Below are 23,131 nucleotides of genomic sequence, written 5' to 3'. Positions count from 1 at the left end.
GCGCCGCGTATGGCTCGAGAGAAGCAGTTTGCCGACCCCTGACCTAGGCCATAAAATTTTGGTATGATCATTGCCTGAGAGTTAATGACCTATCTATTACTGTTTTTTCTTTCTGAATACGATAACTTAAACAGAATATTTACTTCAATGAAATTCATAAACACGTGGGAGAATTAGTCTTGTTTTTCGATTCTTCCTGTCGGGGAAAATCTAGGAAATATGAAAATCTAAAAAAAATTTATTATTGAGGAAATATCGGTCGGTAAATGACTGTAACTACGCTAATAACAAACAGTGGCCAAGTATTAAAATTTATGTAATGTAATACGTATTGTTATTTAAATATTAATAGTTTTCCCTTTGTGGCTTATCCCGACGATGACGGCTCATTGACAACGTTTGTCTGTCGTCACGCTCAAGGAAACAACGAGATGTATCAATGAAGGTAAACAATTAAATAGTATATAAGAGATTTTCAATTACTCCAATCATTCAGTAAGCATCTGCTATAAACGCGAGCTATTACAAATTAATAGCATATCCTTAAGACGATTGTTTCAAACAAAAAGCCGTTGAAATGTTCAAGATGATCGCGTGTTGGAGTTGTTTCATTGTTCTGATCGCCTTGTACGTTAACAGAGTAACAGGCAGCTGGTTTGCGAACGACTCTGCTGTTAATATCGATAAAGACGTACTAGATATTCAAAGTGAAAGAATAGCAAGGAAGAAGTTCGACTTCATCTTTCCTGGTAAGAGTTTATTTACTAGTTGATCATAATTATTTTCTGGGTACCGACTACAGACTCGCTGTTCGTCTAATCAATACTTAGGTCCATCGAAAAAGTATCAGAAAACTAAAAATATAGTCTTTATTATTTTCAGGTACAAAATGGTGCGGTAAAGGGGACATAGCGAAGAACTACGAGGACTTGGGCTCAGCGCGCGAGACTGACATGTGCTGTCGGGAACACGACCACTGCACTGACCTCATACTCGCCGGGGAGACCAAGCACGGCCTCACCAACGACGCCTTCTACACCAGGTACTACACGGACATTTGAAGAAAACGAAATAAACAGAATATTGTACTATAAATTCAATAAGATTTGTTCTTAAATAAGGCAATAGTTCTTTTAGAAGTATCATCATACAGCTATCATCTTTCTTCCAGGTTAAACTGTAAATGTGACGAGGCATTCCGGCTGTGTCTGAACAAAGCTAACACGAAGACGTCGCGCAGAATCGGCAAGATATACTTCAACGCGCTAGGCACCAAGTGCTACAGACGAGACTACCCTGTCGTAGGCTGCAACACTTACGGAGGGTCAGTTCTGAATCTAACTAAAGTACTATCGACAGGATACCGTGTTCAAGGTCGTCCTAAGATAATACTGATCGCATCTCTAAACTATTGCTTAACTGTTGCAGATTGTTCAGAAAGAAATGTTTGGAGTACGATTACGACACGAGGAGCGAACAGATCTACCAGTGGTTCGACGTCAGGAACTACGCCAACTGATGACCTGGACACACTGAACACCTTCCCGGATGCAGCCCATAGTTATTATAATATTAATGTGATACCATTGTTCCTATAGTCTGTAATTTATTTAAGAGTTATAGTATTACGTAAAATTCGAGTTATAGATTATTATTTTTTAGTGTGGTTTAATCATAATTAATGATTACACAATTAATATATTATAATGTACATTTATAACTGAAGTGACATCAAAATAAATATGTAGAAATAAATTGATTGGCTTAATTCATTTCAAATTCTGATAACAGTACTTGTGCTTGAATCGTTGCACATAAAATGGAAATGATTCGACTTTAATGTCAAAAGTAAGGATAGTGTAGTGTTATAGAGTAACACTTCCGGCCACACATAATATTATTATGTGAGCCATTATTTACGAACTAGTTCAGGTACAACCTAATAATTAGGCAATTTAAAGAACTTTTTATTTTTTAATCAGTAATTTTATAATCAAGTAAATAGTTGATTCATATTTCTTACTTATTCTTACATATTTCTTACTTATATATTTTATGGGCGCCTTCTGCTTGACAGCTTCCGGCGAAATAAGCCTTTAATGTTATTTATCTATACTAATATTATAAAGAGGAAAGATTTGTTTGTTTGTTTCGAATAGGCTCCGAAACTACTGGACCGATTTGAAAAATTCTTTTTCCATTAGAAGCCGACATTGTCCCTGATGAACATAGGCTACTTTTTTTTAAATTTTTTTCTTGGTTTCATGTGTGTTTTAATGTTTCCGAAGCGAAGCGAGGGCGGGTCGCTAGTGTTATATAATACTATATTATTAAATAATAATTGTACGTAAATAATCAACAGAATAATTAAGATAAACAATATTTAATATTACCTATTAAGTTTGAATTAAAATAGCTCAAGATAGTTGTAAAAATACCGACCGTAATTTTTTCAAAGAGCTCCGATATTAAGACATAAAATTATCGAATTTGGAAGCGCGTATTTGTAACGAGACGTTTATTGTCTTTATTGTTGTATAATAATGAGATTATATAATGAAAATTGTTAGTAGCATCTTCATGAGAATTGTGGTTGTTGTTTTGGTGGTTAATGTTGTTTGAAGTGATAGTGGCTTAAAGGATAAGACGCTCGGTGCATTCGTATCGATCGTAATAAAAATCAAACCCACAAAAATTTTTATTTGCGTAATTACTAGTGGTAGAGCATCTTGTGCACAGGTAGATATCACTACCCTTCCTTTTTCTACCGTAAAGCAGTAATACATTTTTATTTGTTTTGTGATTGATTTTGAAGGGTACTTGGACTGTAAAAACGGAAACTTAGAACTCATGTCTTAAGATGGGTGGCAGCATTTACGTTGTTGATGACTATGGGCTCCAGTGACCGCTAAACTCCAGGCCCTGAGCTCGTCTACATATAATAGTAATGAAAAAAAAATCTAATGAAGAGGTTAGTAAGAGATTCTAAAGTTTTTACATATATGTATAGTTAAAATATACATAACATAAACATATATTTTAAGTAAGTTTGAAGTTCCGCTATCTTCATTATTTAGATTTTGTTTACGTCTTCTATGTTCCGATAGCACAATTCCAAAATACCATTTTAATAACTTGGTCGATACAAATAAAGACTGGATTATTTTCCCGACGAATAATGTATTATACGCTAAGATTTTTCAATTTAATGTAATAAATAATTCGCTTTTCTTAGAGCTTTTACAGTCAAGCAGTTGCGCTTAAACATATAATAACTCGTATTTTTATCGGGTAAATATTGAAAAAAAAATACAAATGAAATGACAACAAAATCAATAAAAAAATGATTAAATTTCAAAATGTAATTTTACACACGCTTCAAAAAAAATTCATTTGATTAAAAAAAAAAATGGCAGACATAGATAGTCTACATATAAAATGGCCTGTAAAAGGGAACTTCATAGGTATAGAACTATTATTATTTGTATCAGATTTGATTATTATTCCTTTTGCGAAGACACGCTAAATTTCCGTACCACGAATACTCGAACGCAAGCATATGGAATATGTACTCTACATCACGACTAAACGAATAAGTGGACTCCTTCGCACCCTGCAGTCTTGGTCATCTTGTCCTCGTCGCATGTAGTGCAACCGTGGAACATAACACAGGAGAAAATCCACGTAGCCTCTAATTCTGGTGTACGGTGAGCTCGTGTCTCCTTCTATTTAATTAGAAAAAAGTGGATTCAAGTAAACTGAGATTAAAAGAAGCGGAGCTACCAGCTAAGCCCGCTTGCGACCTCGATCGATGCAGTTCGATTAAATCGTCAACTGAATCAATCATAAATAAGAAGCAAAATGACAAGAATAACAATGTCTTATTGTTAACACGACGACGATAAACGAGGAACTTTAATTTTATTGCATACATAGGTTAGAGGTATCTTGAGGTGGCCAAGAAAATGAATAAATGAGTTTACTTCTTCAAATACTCATTATATTATTTTTAATTATTTTACAAAATAGAATTGACATGCGCGTCCATCTTTTTTCTTCGTGTAATAAATTTTTTTTTCACATTTGGTGCCACTATTGCGTTTCCTGTTTTGTGATTGGTTCGTGCGATATGACGTCATAGTTGGCCAATCACAGCCATCAATGTATGACGCGACGTTGATTCGTGAACACACCACTTTCCGTCCACACTATCTGGAACCGCTGCGTTCATCGACAGTGCGTTTCCAGAGATCTTTTGTGCCTCGTACCATCCGACTCTGGAACGATCTCTCCTCCACGATGTTTCCTGAGCGCTATGACAGATCCTTCTTCAAACAAAGACTGCGAAAAGTTAACAGTGGGAGGCGTCGACTTGGCTGTACCCCTGACATTGCTGACGACAGGTAGTATGCTCGTCTGCCTACAAAGGCAATAAAAAAAACCTGATTTTAAGAAGTCACTGGTAGACATCAATAATGTCAATGCCAACGCCGAGCATCTTGAAATATGACTTCTAAGTCTCACTGTATACAGTATAAAGGCTGCTCCGACCCTTCAAACCGTAGTGCATTACTGCTTCACTGCAGAAATAGGCAGGGCGGTGGTACCCACCCGTACGGGCTCACAAGACCCTACCACCACGGGACCTTACCACGCTAATTATAATTTTTGCGGGTTTGATTTTTACGTTATTCCTTCATCGTCGACGTCAATCGTGAACATTTGCCAAGCACATATTTCATTAGAAATATTGGTACCTGCCAGCGGGTTTCGTACTATCTATATCTATCTATATCAGGTGGGCCATATTCTCGTCTGCCTACAAGGGCAATAAAAAAAATCCAATAAACATCCTAAGAATTCGCAAAACCAAAGGAATTTCTAAGTTATCCTTCTTTTTGAATTTAAAGTTGAGGCATTTCCATATTACGAATATGTGCACCGATTTAAGCACAAGTGCTGTTATAAAAATTAAATTTGATATTCATATTATTATATATAAATAAAATAAAATTAATTTAAATTATATTACTTTAAAATAAATTAAAAAACTTATTTTCTTCCATTTATTTTTATTGGGTTATCACTTAAATTATAAATGTACATTCAAGGTAATTGTGATTGATCCACATTTACAAGAAAACTTTATCTATAATACCCGTCTTTTACGTACTGCTACATCTCTTAAATAAATTACAGACTATAGGAACAATGGTATCACATTAATGCTATAATAACTATGGGCTGCATCCGGGAAGGTGCTCAGTGTATCCAGGTCATCAGTTGGCGTAGTTCTTGACGTCGAACCACTGGTGGATCTGTTCGCCCCTTGTGTCGTAATCGTACTCTAAGCATTTCTTTCTGAATAATCTGTAACATTTAAGCAATAGTTTAGAGATGCGATCAGTATTATCTTAGGACGACCTTGAACACGGTATCCTGTCGATGGTACTTTAGTTAGATTCAGTACTGACCCTCCGTAAGTGTTGCAGCCTACGACGGGGTAGTCTCGTCTGTAGCACTTGGTGCCGAGCGCGTTGAAGTATATCTTGCCGATTCTGCGCGACGTCTTCGTGTTAGCTTTATTCAGACACAGCCGGAATGCCTCGTCACATTTACAGTTCAACCTGGAAGAAAGATGATAACTATATTATGATACTTCTTAAAGAACTATTGCCTTATTTAAGAACAAATCTTATTGATTTTATAGTACAATATTCTGTTTATTTCGTTTTCTTCAAATGTCCGTGTAGTACCTGGTGTAGAAGGCGTCGTTGGTGAGGCCGTGCTTGGTCTCCCCGGCGAGTATGAGGTCAGTGCAGTGGTCGTGCTCCCGACAGCACATGTCAGTCTCGCGCGCTGAGCCCAGGTCCTCGTAGCTCTTCGCTATGTCCCCTTTACCGCACCATTTTGTACCTGAAAATAATAAAGACTATATTTTTAATTTTCTGATACTTTTTCGGTGGAACTAAGTATTAATTACACGAACAGTTAGTCTGTAGTTGATACGCAGAAATAAATTATGATAAACTATTAAAAAAACACTTACCAGGAAAGATGAAGTCGAACTTCTTCCTTGCTATTGTTTCACTTTGAATATCTAGTACGTCTTCATCGATATTAACAGCAGAGTCGTTCGCGAACCAGCTGCCCGTCACTCCGTTAATGTACAACGCGATCATTACAATGAAACAACAAAAACAAGCGGTCATTTTGAACATTTCAACAACTTTTTTCTATAGAAAATAAGCACTTATATAACTATTTCAGAAATTGGTGCTGCTCATATTGAAGTCTTTTTAATACTGAACGATGAATTATTTAATATTTGCCTTTATATATCATTTAACTGTTTCTTCACAGTTTCCTGTATTGTGACGTGATTTCAATAAATCGGGACAACGCGCAAAGGGAAACATTGATCTACATCGCTATTATTTACAACAATAATACGTCATTTACTTTTACAAAATCACAGACGTAAGAAGACTACGCGTTGTTAAATTTTGTTTATTGCATTCTTACGTAAATTAGGTTTCCCTTGGGGAACGTACGAAAATTAATTTGATTTAAATGAGAAATAAACTACAAACATAGATTATGAGTTAACGTAAACGCACCCATTACCGCCAGTTTAAGCTAGGTTCAGATTGATAGGCAAAAAATAAGCAGTTGTTCAATCACTGGCTTTGTCTTTTTTTTTTGACGATTCCGAAGATAACTCTTTTTTTAATGCAATAAAGGGACAACTAGCAAAAATACATTTAAAAAAGTAAAAAATAAAAATTGATGGGAAGAGCCATGTCCCTACTACCGATCCAATGCATGGGGTGTGTTCCTATTAGCGTTTTTTTGGCACCTATTACCGAACGCTAAAGCAACAGAATTAGCCATGTTAAATAAAAATTATTGTGTCAGTTTAATTATTGATATGAAGCAACGGTACTTTAATTATTAAGTCACAATTCTCTTAATAATCTCTTAAAAGTAATTTAAACGTAATTAATACTGATGACAATTTTTAGCCATGCGCTTGTAGGGGTAAAAAACAACAGGAGGTGCGATTTCATAGTCAGCAAAAACAATACATCCAGTTAAACATTCTCTTTCATCATTATACATCAATACCTCTATGGTGCTTCATTCTACGATGACTCATTTTGTCTTGGGACACAAAAATAATTCGGTTTCGTCGCAATTAAAACTTCTAGCAGAATTGTTAATTTTATTCAAAATATTGATACACATCAATCAGTAAACCATGACCTTATGTTTCTTCTTTCACTTCATTTCTATATGTTGGCAAATTTTGGACAATTCTTCTTTGAAATTGTGGGATGGGTTTAATCAAATTTTGAAGCCAGTGTCTTCCTGTTACTCCGTCTTTAAATGGGTGTGGGAGATTTAATGTTTTCACTAATTTTGACACCGTCTCCAATAACTGCCTTTTTTACAGGAAAATATAATCTTCCCAAATAGTGAAATCAGTCTATTAATTGGCGTTTTTCATCCTTAGTGAAAACTCCACAATTTTCTTCAGTATACTTGTGATCTTTCTTGTTCCGAAGAGTTGTTCTAGGAATCTGAAATCTCTTCGAGGTTTCATATACATTTATTTGCTTCATTATTAATGGCCATCAATCAAGTTGACTAGCTATAGGTATATTGTTGACGTCTTGGTGGTTCCATGTTTCTGAAACAAATCTATCTATCGAGTCGAATATGTGCAATAAGTAAATAATATTTTTAAATACACTCAAGTGGAAGTCAATAGGTGATTTTTAATATAGTTTAGTTTTTTATTCAATAATGAATTGCTGTTTTATTCTATTTTTTGCTATATATTTTAAATTTTTATTAAGCGATAATGTAATCTTAGTTACATTATATTTACGCAGTACTAAAAATTAATAAAATATATTAACACACTATTAACTTACACAGTTAGGCATACATACGAAAGGACTATAACTTTAAAGAAAAAACTATATATTGTGTGTAAAGCTGCAAAAGTACAGGTAGATCGGTATTAGGTTATATTAAAGGACATCGTAAAACATTACCGACAAATAAAAATGTTTTTTTTTTTTATTGCCTTTGTAGGCAGACGACCATACGGCCCACCTGATGGTGAGTGGTTACAGTCGCCCATGGACTTCAGCAATGCCAGGGGAAGAGCCAAGCCAATGTGTATGTAATGTGTAAACATATTGCGTATTAGTATATTTGTGAGATTATCTAGCTGCATTAGCTATGAATATTTGACGATAATGATATTTTAACTAAGAAAATACAATATTTGTAAATCAATTATTATCATTTTTTTTGTAATGTGCTTCGTACATTTACAAAAAAAAAAAAACTTAAGAAAATTACTGATTTTCACAACTATCTGTACTTCTAATTATATGGCGTTAATGGCTCATATACAGCTTGACATACTAACCAATCAAATTAGTATATCAAATTATTTATTAATTCATATATCTTAATGGAAAACATAGTAACAAAAATATTCATCTAAAACAAAATAGCAACATGAGCCGGTAATAGGAATAAAATTGTGATAAATGTTCCTATTATCGCCACTTTTAAATATTGAATTTTAGACAAATTTATTCTGCATCACATGGAAATTACTTGTTATTTGTGTTCATTAAAATATTAAGAAGACATAAAAAATATATTTAAACTGCATTTTTTTTTTTTTATATTTACTAACAATCACGCCACGTTAACTGGTCCCGTGATAAGTTCGTAATGAACTTGTGTTACAGGTACCAGATAACGGAAATAAATGTAAGATGTTTATTATACACATACATATATTTAATATACATCCATAACCCTGTAAAAGACATTTATATTTATCATACAAATATCTTCCCTTGGCGGGATTCGAACCCGCGACCCCCTTGTGTAGTGACCATGTCACTTACCACTACACCAGACGGACGCATTAGAATGCTTTACGATTATATTTTTTTTACTAAAAACGGAATGAGTGTACTTACATAATCGGGACCGGGTTACTATGAAATTTGTGTTGTCTCCGTACTCCAACGACGAACTAGCCAATTATTCTTTAATACATTGGCTTAGGCACACGAGCAAGTGATGTATATTGGTAATACAAACACATCTATATTTTCTATAAAGCAACCACTGGTCTAAATTTAATAAAATAGTTTAAAATTACAATTTTATGAATCGAGCGGTAATGGGTGCCGATTTTAAGGGGTCGTTATTAGGTGCGTTTACGTTATATGTTTTTTTAAAATTTGAATTACACTAGTACCATTCGTTTCCATATTCAGTCAGCCATATTCTTATGTAGTCTTTATACGAGACCAGCCTGGAAGAATTACCGGAAGTTAAATTACTTCGTGGTAAGGGGCTAGTTTACATTTAAACGGATTCTTTAGTAGTGATTGGCAAACGAGCGTACGGCCCACCTGATGATAAGTAGTTACCGTCGCCCATGGACCACAGCAATGCCAGGGGCAGAGCCAAGTCGCTGTCTATCATACATCTGTCTACTTTAAAGCATCAGTCGATAACGGTTGTTTTACTTTATTATCATTGAAACTTCCATCCTTTGTCTCAACGCAAAAGGCAGCATTCACCTCATGATGGATTCCAGCTTTGTGTTTATAAATTGCACTACACAATCTCTTCGGTGAATGTTATAAAAGGCTACTGAGGGAGTCACTGGTTAATAGGCAGCAGCGTAACTTGAACATTATACCACCATGATGCGATGGCGGACATTTACTTATTGTAGAACATATCGTAATATTCGGCTAGTGGACCTTTGTGGGCTGAAAGAGAGAGAGGGGTAGCGAGACACAGGTAAATACCACCATCCTATTGCTTGAATCCTGCGTTTGCGTTATTTCCAACCAATTTTAAGTAGAAAAAGAGAAGGCTCTCAATTCGTTCGTCATATAAGTAGATTAGTACTAAATTCGTTTTTTTTTAAATTTAGCTGACACCACAATTTTTATTATCTCATCGCCACGTGGGAATATATTTGTATTACGTACCTATGTATTTGTATATATTGTATTACGTATGTATACGCTCTAAATGTGCTTACGTATTGTTGCTTCTTGGCTAGTCCCAGTTTATTGATGAACACAACGACGTCATGCTAAAGGAAACTTGAACAAAATAATGAACGATAAAACATTACATATAAAGTCATATTCAGTGACTTCCTTCATTCAGTAACACAAGAGTAATACTAGCCGATACAGGTTTATTTACTAATTTACGCTCTTCAAACAGTGTAATACTTTAACAGTACGAATACATAAAGCCGTTGAGGTGTTCAAAATGGCCGCTTGTTTATATTGTTTCTTTCTAATGATCGTTTTATACATTAACGGAGTGACCGGCAGCTGGTTCGCGAACGACGCTGCTGTTAATATCGATGAAGACGTACTAGATATTCAAAGTGAAACAATAGCAAGGAAGAAGTTCGACTTCATATTTCCTGGTAAGAGTTTTTTTACTAAATGATTGTATTTAATTTCTGCGTATCAACTACAGACTAACTGTTTGTCTAATCAATACTTAGTTCCAGCGAAAAAGTATCAGTAATTTAAAAATATAGTCTTTATTATTTTCAGGTACAAAATGGTGCGGTAAAGGGGACATAGCGAAGAACTACGAGGACCTGGGCTCAGCGCGCGAGACTGACATGTGCTGTCGGGAGCACGACCACTGCACTGACCTCATACTCGCCGGGGAGACCAAGCACGGCCTCACCAACGATGCCTTCTACACCAGGTACTTACTACACGGACATTTTAATAAAACAAAATAAACATAATATAGTACTATAAATTCAATAAGATTTTTTCTTATATAAGGCAATAGTTCTTTAAGAAGTATTTTATTTTATTTTATTTTATTAGTATCATCATATAGCTATCATAATTCTTCCAGGTTGAACTGTAAATGTGACGAGACATTCCGGCTGTGTCTGAACAAAGCTAACACGAAGACGTCGCGCAGAATCGGCAAGATATACTTCAACGCGCTCGGCACTAAGTGCTACAGACGAGACTACCCTGTCGTAGGCTGCAACACTTACGGAGGGTCAGTACTGAATCTAACTGAAGTACTATCGACAGGATACCGTGTTCAAGGTCGTCCTAAGATAATACTGATCGCATCTCTAAAGTATTGCTTAACTGTTACAGATTGTTCAGAAAGAAATGTTTGGAGTACGATTACGATACGAGGAGCGAACAGATCTACCAGTGGTTCGACGTCAGGAACTACGCCAACTGATGATCTGGACATACTGAACACCTTCCCGGATGCAGCCCATAGTTATTATAATATTAATGTGATACTATTGTTCCTATAGTTTGTAATTTTAGTTAAGAATTAGGAAGTATTTTAAATTAACCAACTGATTTGATAATATCATATGTAGGTAATTAATAAATATTGTTTTTTTAAAGGAAGATATCAATCAGCTGTAAACTATTGTTTAACTTTGATTTAAAATAATTTCCATACATTTCTTTATTGTAGTGTAATGCAAAAATGTTGTAACCTCTGATTAATGACGTAATTTATTAAAAAAAATAATAGAAATAAATGAAATTTATTAAAACTTTCCTACGTTTTATTCGAGAAATTCACACGACATTTTAGGCTCAGGAATGCAAATTTAATGAAAAAGTCTACAAAATACATATCATTATTAGCAACTTAATGAACACTTAAAGCTTTGACTTCGGGCCTTAAATATCATGATGGGTGGCATTCTAGTCTATGGGACCTTGTCCCTTGACCTTGAAAATATGAATATAAATTAAAATAAGACATGACTTAAAGGTCTCAGTTACCAGGTCATAAAATCCCTTAAAAAAAATGCCTCTATTCTACAAGCGGCAATGGCTAATGTTCTAGAATCAAGCTAATTGTATAACGTAGTATATAAATTCTGACTCACCCACCACCTCAATTAAATCAGATTGATTGAACTAACTAACGTAACTTACAATAATGATAATATAAACTTCACACAGCTAACACAAATGAGCAAGCAATAAATATAAACATCGAATGTTAATGACCTTAAGTTTGCCAAGGTGACATTTCGTCCCAGCGATTTTAATTTAAACTACTTTTTCGTTTTAAACTTCTTCACTTACGTATAGTTTATATGTATGTATGTTAAATTAAATCACATTTTGTATACTTAGATTTTCATTTTATTCATCTATCTTCAGAGTATAATTAAATTATTTAAATTCTCATGATAATCTCAATTAATTGTTAACATCCTTTTTTCCTCGTTAATCAAACAAATATTAAAAAATTACTCAATTCTTTTTTAAAAAATAACACAATCGATTCTACATAAAATAAGTTCTTATTAATTATTTATATATTTATTATACAATACATAAAATAATATTGAGTTATAATTTATTATTTTTTCTTAATAGACTAGTCAACAAGTGCCATTTGGACCAACTTTTTTTGCAAGCGGAACTTAATTTTTTTCAAAAATCATCTAAATGCCATTCCGAATCGAATGACCCCTCATTTATAGTTTTCGGAGACTGCTGAAAAAAGTTGGTGCAAATGGCACTTGTTGACTAGTCTATAACGGATATAAGAGAAAAGAATAAGAGAAAAAATCCTGCACTTCCTGGAAGTGATTTCAGTAGATTCATGTTCACTCAGAGTACCCTTTGACGTCGAACCACTGGTAGATCTGTTCGCTCTTCTTATCGAATTCGTACTCCAAACAAATTGGCATGAACATGCTGGAATTAAAACAGATTGTATTAAGAACCTGTTTGAGTCCACGCCGAATGTCGGGCGGCGGTTAATTAGCCGGACCCAAATAAGGCTTCACTCGAAGAACTAAGTCTCTTGCAAAAGCACTGCCGTGAAAGGACGCGGGACCTCACCATGTGTATTTTAAAGACCCGAGCGAAGCCGGAGCGGGCCGCTAGTCTTTTGTAAGCTTAGTACTCACCCTCCGTACATCTGGCAACCTACGACCGGGTAGTCCTTTCTGTAACACTTCGTTCCAATAGTATCGAAGTACGTCATGCCAACTGTATGCGATATATCCGTATTAGCATTTTTAAGACATAGCCGAAACTTTTCATCACATTCACAGCTTAATCTGAAAGAAATGAAATTATTTTAAATTAAATAATTTATTACTGGTGGTAGGGCCTCTTGTGTGTCCGCACGGGTAGGTACCATCACCCTACCTATTTCTGCCTCTTTGAAGGGTGGGGCAACCGTTGTAACTATACTGAGACCTTAGAACTTATATCTCAAGGTAGGTGACGGCATTTTCGTTGTAGATATGTATGGGCTTCGGTAACCACTTAACACCACGTGGGCCGTGAACTCGTTCACTCAACTAAGCAATAAAAAAATATTTTTTTTAACCTAAAGCAGTGATTCTCAACCATTATGCCGCGGCACTTTTGTTCACCGCCGAATTCTTAAAATGTGTAACCAAATTTTACAATCAAAATCATTATCATATTGTTTTACACTGTGTCCTACCACTATAGATAAGTGGACGATTTTTATTTGTGCAGATTACCTTTCTCTTTTCTAAAAGTTGAGAATCACTGCCCAAATGCTTCAATGTCGGCCTTTAAATTTGTGTCTGGAGCTGGGTTGTAACTAGTACTGTTTTGTAGTTATTTTAATGACGTCATCAAATTCGGAAAACATTTCATTGGATGACTAAAGAAAATAGGTTATATTCTCTGGCATTAATTTGAATTATGTAGCTATCAGCGATTAGAAGTAATTTGACGAAAATCTTAGTCGAACTTGTTGATTACTACGAAGGGTTCGACGAGCGAACTAACCCATAGACACAGCTTACTGAGCTCTCCATGAATCGCTATTCCGATCCAGTGGTAGATTCGGCGAAGCGCTGATCTTGCTAGGGCTAGTGTTAGCAAATTCTCTCGGGTTGAGCCCGTGAGCTCACCTACACGTCCGGGCGTATTTAGGCTACCAGCGTATAGGTACAGGAAAAAAATGACAAAAATATGAAAGGTAATAATAATAATTTAAAAAAAATAATCGTTTAGTGACATCCAAGCTCCAAGCGATAATGCTCGTTTGCCGAACAAAAACGTTGCTGGAAGATCTTCCTTCGCCATATACCTTGTATGAACTTGTAATAAAATCTGTTTGGCTATACCTTCGATCAACAATAGTAACTAGATTTCGGGTCGGTGCATAAAATCCGTCTCGTCAAATAACAGCGCACTTGAAATGTGAGCTCTTATTTTGTTTAGTTCACTTCAAACACAGCCAATGTCAACCCGTCTCACAATACCGCAGTGTGTATTCAAAAGTTGCAAAAATAAGGCCCGAAAAAGCAATTTAACGGCCGGAGTATCTTACTTTCGGTAAGTACATGAAGTATAAACTATATTGTAAGCTTTAAACTTATAAATAATATTAAATTTTGAACAAAATTACCGATTTTTAACCACCGCTACAAATCTTGGCCAAGGCTCGGCCAACACATGGACAAACTTTTGCTTAACAGAACAGTAAATGCATGGAGTAGATTTGTGTTGTAATAATTTTTTTAAATTTGTTAGCAGCACTTCAAAATTAGTTGGTTAAAATTGGTTAATGCTGCTTTTGTGTCTGTTTGTTGGACTCTCATTAGATACTTAGCTTTCCATTTTTATTTTAGCTTTCCTAGCAATCACGTGTGCAGAATGGATCTCGATTGTCGCCAGAGAAACAAGAGATGACTTTTATAAGCCAGCTAAGAACTCCGCTTATTGACACTGGACATCTTTGCCTTCCGTGCTCACGGCTACTGAAATGTGGCCGAAACATTGTAATAAAAATACCACGCTTGAAACCGTTTAAACGTTGTTTTATTATGTGCACTGGTCGCGAAAACTTAAAAATATATATTACACAAAAACGTAACGCTAATAAAATAATAAGTAATGTATAGATACTAACAAACATACATTTCCAAAACATAAAAAGTAAACAACTAAACTTTTACTTTAATTCATTAATAAATTATTTTAGTGTTAAGCGTGACTCCCTTACCTCCTGTAGTAAATAGAAATCGGCATTTCAAGAAGCAAAAATAAATAAAGCAAAACGATGTTAGTTCTCAGAGCAATTAAGGGAAAAGTTACTTTATTTGTTGCACCTTAAGATTGATTTAACATTAAAAGTTGTTTAAAATATGTCTTTTTATTGGTAAGTGACAGGAGTAATTTATTGCTTTGCTCGTTTTATGTGACGAATGATCGTAAGTATTAGATAATGTTTTGAAGATTTGTGACTTTATTACTAGGTGCCATAGTTGTTATTAGTTTGAAAGTAAAAGTGTTTCAAAACTTTTTTCTCCGTTTGTTAGTAAACGAATGTAGCTATATAAGTATATATTCACGCGGACAGTTTTTGCTTTAATTTTGTACGTATCCCTTTATCTAGTTACTATTGTTGATCGAAGGGCTATACTATTATATTTGTATCTGGCTGGTTTAGGTATTATTAAAAGTTTAAATTTTAAAGAAGATAATTCCAAATTCAATTTAGGAAAATGTGTGATTTTTATTAATTTTTCGTACTCTCAAGATGAGTGAATCTTATAAAGAAAAGTTATCGAACAAAATGGTACCTGCATACTTTAGTTAAATGTAAATAAACAATATAAAAAAAAAAAAAAAATTTTTTCTTAAAAAGTGCGAAGAAACTTTTTCCCCGACCTATTATTTAAAATCGTTAAAATATTACCTGGCATAGAAGCCGTCATTGGTGAGACTGTGCTTGGTCTCCCCGGCGGGTATGAGGTCAGTGCAGTGGTCGTGCTCCCGACAGCACATGTCGGTCTCCCACTCCGAACCCAAATCCTCGTAACTCTCTGCCACATGTCCTGCACCACACCACATTGTACCTAAATTTCATAAATAACCTTAAAGTTATTGAATTTTTATTTTTTTTATTTTATTGCTTAGATGGGTGGACGAGCTCACAGCCCACCTGGTGTTAAGTGGTTACTGGAGCCCATAGACATCCACAACGTAAATGCGCCACCCACCTTGAGATACAAGTTCTAAGGTCTCAAGTATAGTTACAATGGCTGCCCCACCCTTCAAACCGAAACGCATTACTGCTTCACGGCAGAAATAGGCAGGGTGGTGGTACCCACCCGCGCGGACTCACAAGAGGTCCTACCACCAGTAATTACGCAAATTATAATTTTGCGGGTTACATTTTTATTACACGATGTTATTCCTTCACCGTGGAAGTCAATCGTGAACATTTGTTGAGTACGTATTTCATTAGAAAAATTGGTACCCGCCTGCGGGATTCGAACACCGGTGCATCGCTTCAACACGAATGCACCGGACGTCTTATCCGTTAGGCCACGACGACTACTATTGAAGTTATAGTATTATCTTCGTATAAATCGGTGGTGGTGGTGGTGGTGGTGGTGAGAAATTTCATTGAGACTTCAATCTCATATCTCAAATGCTTTCTCATTATCCTCGAATCTCATAAGCTAAATTTGTACTATTTGTAGGGTATCGTGAGCCCTCACGGGTAGGTACCACCGTCCTGCCTATTTCTGTTGTGAAGCAGTAATGCGTTTCTGATAATATTAGTAGAATTCGTTCCTCAAGATGGATTTATGGCTTCGGTTACCACTTAACGCCAAGTGGGCCGTGAGCTCGTCCACAAACACAGCAATATGAAATTAAAAAAGGACAGCTCGACGTTTATGTTTACTTAACTTTTATTTTACCGATTATGTTAACAGAAATTTAATAATTAAAAAAACATAATCTTATATCTTAAAGTAAGCAATTCTTGTATATAAATATATATATAATCTGAATCTCGGAAACGGCTCCCAACGATTTTCATAAAATTTAGTATACATGGGATTTTGGGAGCGAAAAATCGATAAAGCTACGATTTATTTTCAGAAAATGTTGTTTTATTCGTGTTTTCAATAATCAACTTTATCGATAATCAACTTAAACCAACTTTTTTTTTATTGAACGAAAATAACAAATAATATATATTTTTTTTTTCTTAGATGTGTGGACGAGCTCACAGCCCACCTGGTGTTAAGTGGTTACTGGAGCCCATAGACATCTACGACGTAAATGCGCCACCCACATTGAGATATCAGTTCTAAGGTCTCAGGTATAGTTACAACGGCTGCCCCGCCCTTCAAACCGAAACGCATTACTGCTTCACGGCAGAAATAGGCAGCGCGGACTCACAAGTGGTCCTACCACCAGTAGTATCAATATGTAATTCGTATTTAATTTCTAAAAAACAAAATTTATCAAAAAAAAGCCGAGCAGAATTCGGTCATCCTGTAGTATAATTTACTAAATTAAAGAATGCTCACCAGGGAACACAAAGTTAGTTTCGTATATGGCGCTTTGAAAACCAAAAATATCCGGATCGATCCTGATCTCTGCCGCTTTGTTAGTGTGAACGGCGATCAGAACAATGAGACAGAATAAATGACGAAACATTTCACAGGAATATTTTATTCGATGCGTCAAAGGCTTAAATAAATGTCATACAGTAGTAATAGTTGCTGAAACATGTGAAATACTGAATAACTAAGTTAACCGAATACAGTTTTAATTCATTACGTATTTCTTTCACTTCCTGTGACGTCATTTGTGTGTATTTGTCAATACAATAGGGGTGAGTCGAGGAGTAGATGATTCGCCTTAAATGATTCCAATATGCATTACGTAATTAGAGTATTGCACTATTTGCTAAACATCGAATTTATATCAAAAATATTGTCCTCTTCATTAACAATATATCGTAACATTACGTCGTACACGTCTTCTTTATACATGTTACTTTAGAAGAGTACATCAGTGAAGGTTTCGTGATAGTACTATCAACACAAAATGGGAGACATGAGGGTAGTTTGAACAAATTTATTTGTTGATACATTGATTACAATGATATCGGATTTTACTAGTGAGTTAAAACAAATAATTACTACTATTTTTATAATAATGCCATTCAAATTTCACCTCCCGAACACAAAAATATTCAAAGCATACCAAACGTAGAACATGATTTGCAAAAGATTATAACAAAAAGTCACATAGTAATAATTATTGATGTGCCTTTGGAAAACATACAGCATTGTATTATGAAGAAGCAGTGTGTACTTAGCTTAGATTCCTTGTCTATGTCCAACCATAGACAGTCAATTTAGTTCCATCCTTAGCCGCTAGGTGCTGCCAGCAAGTATAAAGGGAGCGCAGCCATCTTTGATCTTCATAGCGTTGTGTACTTTCGTACTGTGAAGTCGCAAGTCCACTAATATTTATTCGACTTCTTATTAATTGCAAAAAATATTTATTTTGTGTTTCTATGAGTGTTATTTTGCAATCATTACGAGTATTATTTACCAATCCTATCATCGGACGCCATGAATCACGCGTCATCTGTTGGAGGTGATGTTGAGTCAAGCTCCATAATTTCCGAGAGGGAAGATGTCCAGGCGAGACGCGATGGAGACGCCTCGCGTTCGAACAGCTCGTCAAGCGAAAAAGAACAAAAGGAGTCTCTGCGTAAGAAACGACGGGATTCAAAGGTAACGGTCGATCTTCGAATCGGCTCGTTATCCCACCAGGTCAGTGACGTTGTAAATCTAATAATGCATCAACTGTGTGTAACAATTGAATGTAACGAAAATTGTTGTAAACAAATTGATCTCGTCAATACGGAAATTTTGACAAAAACACAACAGATTTAAACTAATAATCTTTGTAACATAATTACTGAAAACTTTGACAAATCGTCTCCGTCGTACAAGTTACCCGTAAAAAGCGTTTTAAATTGTATACGGAAAAAAGGGCCGTATGTATAGAAATAAGACGTCAAAGTTTAATTTCCGTGGTCTCTAACAAAGTATCCTGTTGCCAACGCACCACTCATTGAGGAATTTTTGTTTGATAATAGTAAATTGAAATCTATTCAGTCCCTCGGAGGGCTACAATCCTATTTGTCACGATCTCGTACAAAAGGTAAGCCAAACATTATAAACAATCATAGTCCGTAACATCTGGCACAATCCAGAGGGGGGCAATTGAAGACACCGACGGGAGGCACTGAGTGCCACCAAAATTGTAATAATTTGTAAACCATGTATGGTTACCAAATACCGTAAAAAAAAAACAAAAAAAAAAAATTTCTGCGGAAGAAAAGCGACGGATCAATGCGTCCAACTGTTTTTCGGACACCTAGGTACCAAACTTTCTCCACCCAGGGGACTGGATGATAGAATTGAACATTTCTCAGGAATATTTTTCTAGTATCAGTCGCAAAATTTCGTCGATACTTCTTGAGGATCAGTACCAAGGTACCAGTATCAGTACCTCCAGGAAGGAATCGGTACCTTCTTATGAGTTAGTATGAAATGACATGCCTACCCTTCGATCTGGCTTCAGAGCCACACCTTTTTGCTTCTATAACATGCGGGTCGCAGAGACCTTGCGTGCAAAGGGAACTCGAGTGCTAGTGTCTACTAGACGACTTCCTTTTTGGTCGACCAAGACAAATCCAAGTTGAAACTTCAGGCTGCAGAAGCTGCGAAGCTTTTGGATTAACCTTTTTTGCTTCCATAACATGCTGGGTCGCAGAGACCTTGCGTGCAAAAGGAACTCGAGTGCTAGTCTACCTAGACGACTTCCTTTTGGTCGACCAAAACAAATCCAAGTTGAAAATTCAGGCTGCAGAAGCTGTGAAGGTTTTGGATTATCTGGGCTGGCATGTCAATTTCCATTATATAGGGTGCTCGGTCGCTCGGTCGCTCGGTCGCGGAGATATTGCGTGCAAAATCGAGTGCTAGCTTACCTACACGACTTAATCTTGTTTCACCAAGACAAATAAACGTTTTTGTTCCCATAGCATGCTCGGTCGCGGAGACCTTGCGTACATAGGGAAGTCAAATGTTAACGTACCTACGCGACTTTCTCTTGGTCCTTGAAGACAAATACACCTTTTTGCTTCCACAGCATGCTCGGTCGCAGAGGCATTGCGTGCAAAATCGAAGTGCTAGCTTACTTACACGACATGATCTTGTTTCACCAAGACAAATAAACGTTTTTGCTCCCATAGCATGCTCGGTCGCGAAGACCTTACGTACATAGGGAAGTCAAATGTTAACCTACCTACGCGACTTTTTCTTGGTCCATGAAGACAAATACACCTTTTTTGCTTGCATAGCATGCTCGGTCGCGGAAACATTGCGTGCAAAGGGATGTTGAGTGTTATCCCACCTACGCAAATCCCACCAGGTCCATCAAAAGAAGTCCAAGTTGAGTCTCCAGGCCACATAAGCTGTAAAACTCTTGGATTATTTGGGCTGCCAAGTCAGCCTTACAAAAAATCAATTAGTACACTGGTTCAAGAGATGACATGTCTAGGGATTCGATGGAAAATTGCGAGAAATGAAGTGGCCACTCAACAACATCCTAGCTCAAACTCTGACGGAATTACATCAATCTATGCTAACTTGCAAATTTTCTTGCGAAGTTTCAAGAAAAGGGGTTACAAATGCAGTGCTGACGCGGAGCCACATGTCAAACATTGCCGAGACCCAAAACCAACCATTTCCTGGCAACGGAAGCTTCGGACATGGGTAGGGGTTACAATTAGACAAAATATTAACGTCCTGTCTATGGTCAGCTCAACAACAGAAACGGCTCACCCACAAAAGAGCTATTTGTAATGGTAGTGACAATCAAAATGAATCTGAAAGTATTTCACTAACGTTGACCTTTCGATTTTTAAACCTAAGCGATAAGTTCAAGATAACTGTCAGCTTATCTCTCGGGGAGATACAACATCATAGCCGACAGGCTATCACGAGGAAATCAACCTGCGAAATGGCACTTTTTACCACAAGTGACCACAAAAGTTTTTCGAAAGTGGGGTCATCCGGATATAAACCCATTCGCCGACCAAGATTAGATACCTTCAGCAGACCGTAGAGGATGCAACTAGCATGGAGAATTCCTCCTCTCAACCTTCTCCCCAAAGTACTGACTCACTTCAACAGTGTCTAGGGAACCTACCTGGTAGTGTTCCCAGACTGAGCGAAAGCATTTGGGTTTCCAAGCCCTCAGATCCCGAACGCTAGATAACTCGCACGAAATCCAAAACCTGCCTCCTCCACAGGTTAAACATTAACCCTGAAAGCTTAGAAAGGGGGGGGGGGGGTTGTACAAATAATAGACTGGTCTAAACAGGAGAAGATTTATTGAAAATTAGCTGGTGTCAATCCACTTTGTCAGCATACTTACCAGCAACTAGAAGATGGTGCATATGGTGCATATGGTGCTACAGTTTTAAAATTGATCCTAAGTCTGCAGATGTTGCCAAATTCTTTCTTCTTTTCCAAAAAGAAAATTTTGCCTATAAAACAATCCTTCTGCATCATAAAGCAGCGCTGTCGACTTTCTGTGGGCGAAATACATGTAGGACAGCAAACATTCTCAAGCTCTCTAATAAAAATTGCTATTTTAAAAAAGCCATCGGAATAGCTAAACAAAATTCAACTACTTATTACAATTTTACTAAGTGTAGTCCCATTCACATGAGATCCGAGAATAGTTCTAAACTGGTTTTCTTCAAACCCAGCCACCACATCACGCCTCAATGTAGCTTGAAGGACACCAACAACCATGTTGCTGGCTACGGGACGCAGAGTTAATGACCTTACTTTGCTCAACATTTCTAAAGACAGTTTCTTTGATAACAGAGAAAAACATCTTTCTGATACCAGTCTTTGGGTCTAAAATTGAAATCCATTTTTGTCAATAATCTGCATAAGTGCTTTCTAAACATGAAACTAAAGACATGCCCGGTAAGATTCGTAAGGACTTTTTTGTAACTATGTGTGTTGTCACAAAAGCGGCATCCCGTACTGTAATTGGAAACTGGTCTTCGTTCAACCTTACGAGGTAATGGCATCAACGCATCTCTAAGAAGTTGTAGATCAGCAGTAGCCTCTGAGATGGATTGATAATGAACCAATGGACGAAATATTTCTAGAGGCAATTGCAAATCATCCAAACGTTTACAATAATTATTGCCGAATAATAGAGCTTCGTAAAGATCCTCACGATTCTTTTTTCTCAACACATTTACTTCTACATGATGTATATACATCATTTATACAATTTATACATTTTCTTGTATATACAAGATAAAATGTTTATTACAAACTTATAAATATTTTTTAATTATTGAATTAACATGGAAGTTAACAACTGTTTTTTCGATTTAATAATTATATAAATTATGAACATTATCATTGCGCTTCATAATTTTATTATGGCTTTACCTATTTCATCATAGCGTTGTGCTTAATAATTTCACCAGCAGATAACAAACACGTCTTCATAATACAATGCTGTATGTTTTCCAAAGGCACATCAATATTACGGTTTTACATAACAATAAAACCGATATTATGTGCCGAGAAGGAAAACATACAGCATTGCAGGAAGTTCTTCCTGGTGAAGACTATGAAGATCAAAGATGGCTGCGCTCCCTTTATACTTGCTGGCAGCACCTAGCGGCTAAGGATGGAACTAAATTGACTGTCTATGGTTGGACATAGACAAGGAATCTAAGCTAAGTACACACTGCTTCTTCATAATACAATGCTGTATGTTTTCCTTCTCGGCACATAATATCGGTTTTATTGTTATGTAAAACCGTAATATTTTATTTACGGTGCCAAAAAAATTAATACTAACGCTACTGAAATACAAACTGTTTTATTAAGGAAATAGTAAACATTATAGTATACCTTTCAGTTCATTTTCAAGACAGCAGAGTTAGTGAGCTCGTCAACTACACTACGTCCACTCTGATATTCATCATCTGTATGTCCTTCTCTTTTGACCTTTCTGTTTCAGTGTATACTGAAGAAATTACTGGTTGTTGCAGATTTTTTTAGCGTTTATTTATTAAAATGTTTACACCAGGTCGAGCGTCCCAGTTCCAGCCGCGACCGAACAAAATATGAGATATTATTTAAAAATAAAACAATACATCCACACGTAGCTAG

At 36.1% G+C, this 23,131-nt stretch overlaps 4 protein-coding genes and 1 long non-coding RNA gene across 8 annotated transcripts; 3 read left to right on the top strand and 2 right to left on the bottom strand.

Annotated features, from left to right (window-relative positions):
- The first annotated feature begins 363 nt into the window (after positions 1 to 363).
- LOC101746203 (phospholipase A2) lies at positions 364 to 1,755 on the top strand. 2 transcript variants are annotated; one of them, XM_004928979.4, is made up of 4 exons: positions 364 to 749; positions 883 to 1,042; positions 1,172 to 1,324; positions 1,429 to 1,755. In XM_004928979.4, the coding sequence occupies exons 1-4, from the start codon at positions 578 to 580 to the stop codon at positions 1,517 to 1,519; spliced, it is 576 nt and encodes a 191-aa protein (XP_004929036.2). In that variant the 5' UTR covers positions 364 to 577; the 3' UTR covers positions 1,520 to 1,755. The 2 variants fall into 2 exon arrangements, with proteins under 2 accessions (XP_004929036.2, XP_062529045.1); XM_062673061.1 differs by having other exon boundaries at positions 1,172 to 1,755.
- Positions 1,756 to 5,052: 3,297 nt separating this feature from the next.
- On the bottom strand, positions 5,053 to 7,952 carry LOC101746346 (phospholipase A2). Its single transcript, XM_012692653.4, has 4 exons — positions 6,050 to 7,952; positions 5,757 to 5,916; positions 5,475 to 5,627; positions 5,053 to 5,370 (listed from the first exon to the last, which is right to left on the bottom strand). Exons 1-4 carry the CDS (start codon positions 6,219 to 6,221, stop codon positions 5,280 to 5,282), a joined length of 576 nt encoding a protein of 191 aa, XP_012548107.2. The 5' UTR covers positions 6,222 to 7,952; the 3' UTR covers positions 5,053 to 5,279.
- Positions 7,953 to 8,886: 934 nt separating this feature from the next.
- LOC101746486 (phospholipase A2) lies at positions 8,887 to 11,632 on the top strand. The gene is made up of 4 exons (XM_004928981.5): positions 8,887 to 10,501; positions 10,635 to 10,794; positions 10,954 to 11,106; positions 11,211 to 11,632. The coding sequence occupies exons 1-4, from the start codon at positions 10,339 to 10,341 to the stop codon at positions 11,299 to 11,301; spliced, it is 567 nt and encodes a 188-aa protein (XP_004929038.1). The 5' UTR covers positions 8,887 to 10,338; the 3' UTR covers positions 11,302 to 11,632.
- LOC101746631 (phospholipase A2) lies at positions 11,610 to 23,131 on the bottom strand. 3 transcript variants are annotated; one of them, XM_021349837.3, is made up of 5 exons: positions 22,871 to 23,129; positions 17,423 to 17,585; positions 15,793 to 15,952; positions 13,013 to 13,165; positions 11,610 to 12,797 (listed from the first exon to the last, which is right to left on the bottom strand). In XM_021349837.3, exons 2-5 carry the CDS (start codon positions 17,550 to 17,552, stop codon positions 12,707 to 12,709), a joined length of 534 nt encoding a protein of 177 aa, XP_021205512.1. In that variant the 5' UTR covers positions 17,553 to 17,585; positions 22,871 to 23,129; the 3' UTR covers positions 11,610 to 12,706. The 3 variants fall into 3 exon arrangements, with proteins under 3 accessions (XP_021205512.1, XP_004929039.1, XP_062529049.1); XM_004928982.5 differs by having other exon boundaries at positions 17,423 to 17,617; positions 22,871 to 23,128; XM_062673065.1 differs by lacking the exon at positions 17,423 to 17,585 and having other exon boundaries at positions 22,871 to 23,131.
- Positions 14,051 to 14,905, top strand: LOC134200338 (uncharacterized). Its single transcript, XR_009975208.1, has 2 exons — positions 14,051 to 14,426; positions 14,723 to 14,905. It is a non-coding gene; the product is annotated as an uncharacterized LOC134200338 (long non-coding RNA).

This window comes from Bombyx mori, chromosome 16 (genome assembly GCF_030269925.1).
Source record: "Bombyx mori chromosome 16, ASM3026992v2".
Taxonomy (NCBI): Eukaryota; Metazoa; Arthropoda; class Insecta; order Lepidoptera; family Bombycidae; genus Bombyx; species Bombyx mori.
The sequence above is the reverse complement of the archived record's forward strand: the minus strand, read 5'-3'. Positions and strand labels throughout refer to the sequence as shown.

Bases quoted from the DNA above. Each gene is read 5' to 3' on its own strand.
- LOC101746486 (XM_004928981.5), top strand. From the start codon at position 10,339: ATGGCCGCTTGTTTATATTGTTTCTTTCTAATGATCGTTTTATACATT. The intron at 10,502-10,634 runs GTAAGAGTTTTT...TATTATTTTCAG, and splicing joins GTTCGACTTCATATTTCCTG to GTACAAAATGGTGCGGTAAA. The intron at 11,107-11,210 runs GTCAGTACTGAA...TAACTGTTACAG, and splicing joins GGCTGCAACACTTACGGAGG to ATTGTTCAGAAAGAAATGTT.
- LOC101746346 (XM_012692653.4), bottom strand. From the start codon at position 6,221: ATGTTCAAAATGACCGCTTGTTTTTGTTGTTTCATTGTAATGATCGCG. The intron at 5,628-5,756 runs GTACTACACGGA...TCTTTCTTCCAG, and splicing joins AACGACGCCTTCTACACCAG to GTTGAACTGTAAATGTGACG. The intron at 5,371-5,474 runs GTCAGTACTGAA...TAAATGTTACAG, and splicing joins GGCTGCAACACTTACGGAGG to ATTATTCAGAAAGAAATGCT.
- LOC101746631 (XM_021349837.3), bottom strand. From the start codon at position 17,552: ATGTTTCGTCATTTATTCTGTCTCATTGTTCTGATCGCCGTTCACACT. The intron at 15,953-17,422 runs GTGAGCATTCTT...TATGAAATTTAG, and splicing joins AACTAACTTTGTGTTCCCTG to GTACAATGTGGTGTGGTGCA. The intron at 13,166-15,792 runs GTAATATTTTAA...CATTTCTTTCAG, and splicing joins AATGACGGCTTCTATGCCAG to ATTAAGCTGTGAATGTGATG.
- LOC101746203 (XM_062673061.1), top strand. From the start codon at position 578: ATGTTCAAGATGATCGCGTGTTGGAGTTGTTTCATTGTTCTGATCGCC. The intron at 750-882 runs GTAAGAGTTTAT...TATTATTTTCAG, and splicing joins GTTCGACTTCATCTTTCCTG to GTACAAAATGGTGCGGTAAA. The intron at 1,043-1,171 runs GTACTACACGGA...TCTTTCTTCCAG, and splicing joins AACGACGCCTTCTACACCAG to GTTAAACTGTAAATGTGACG.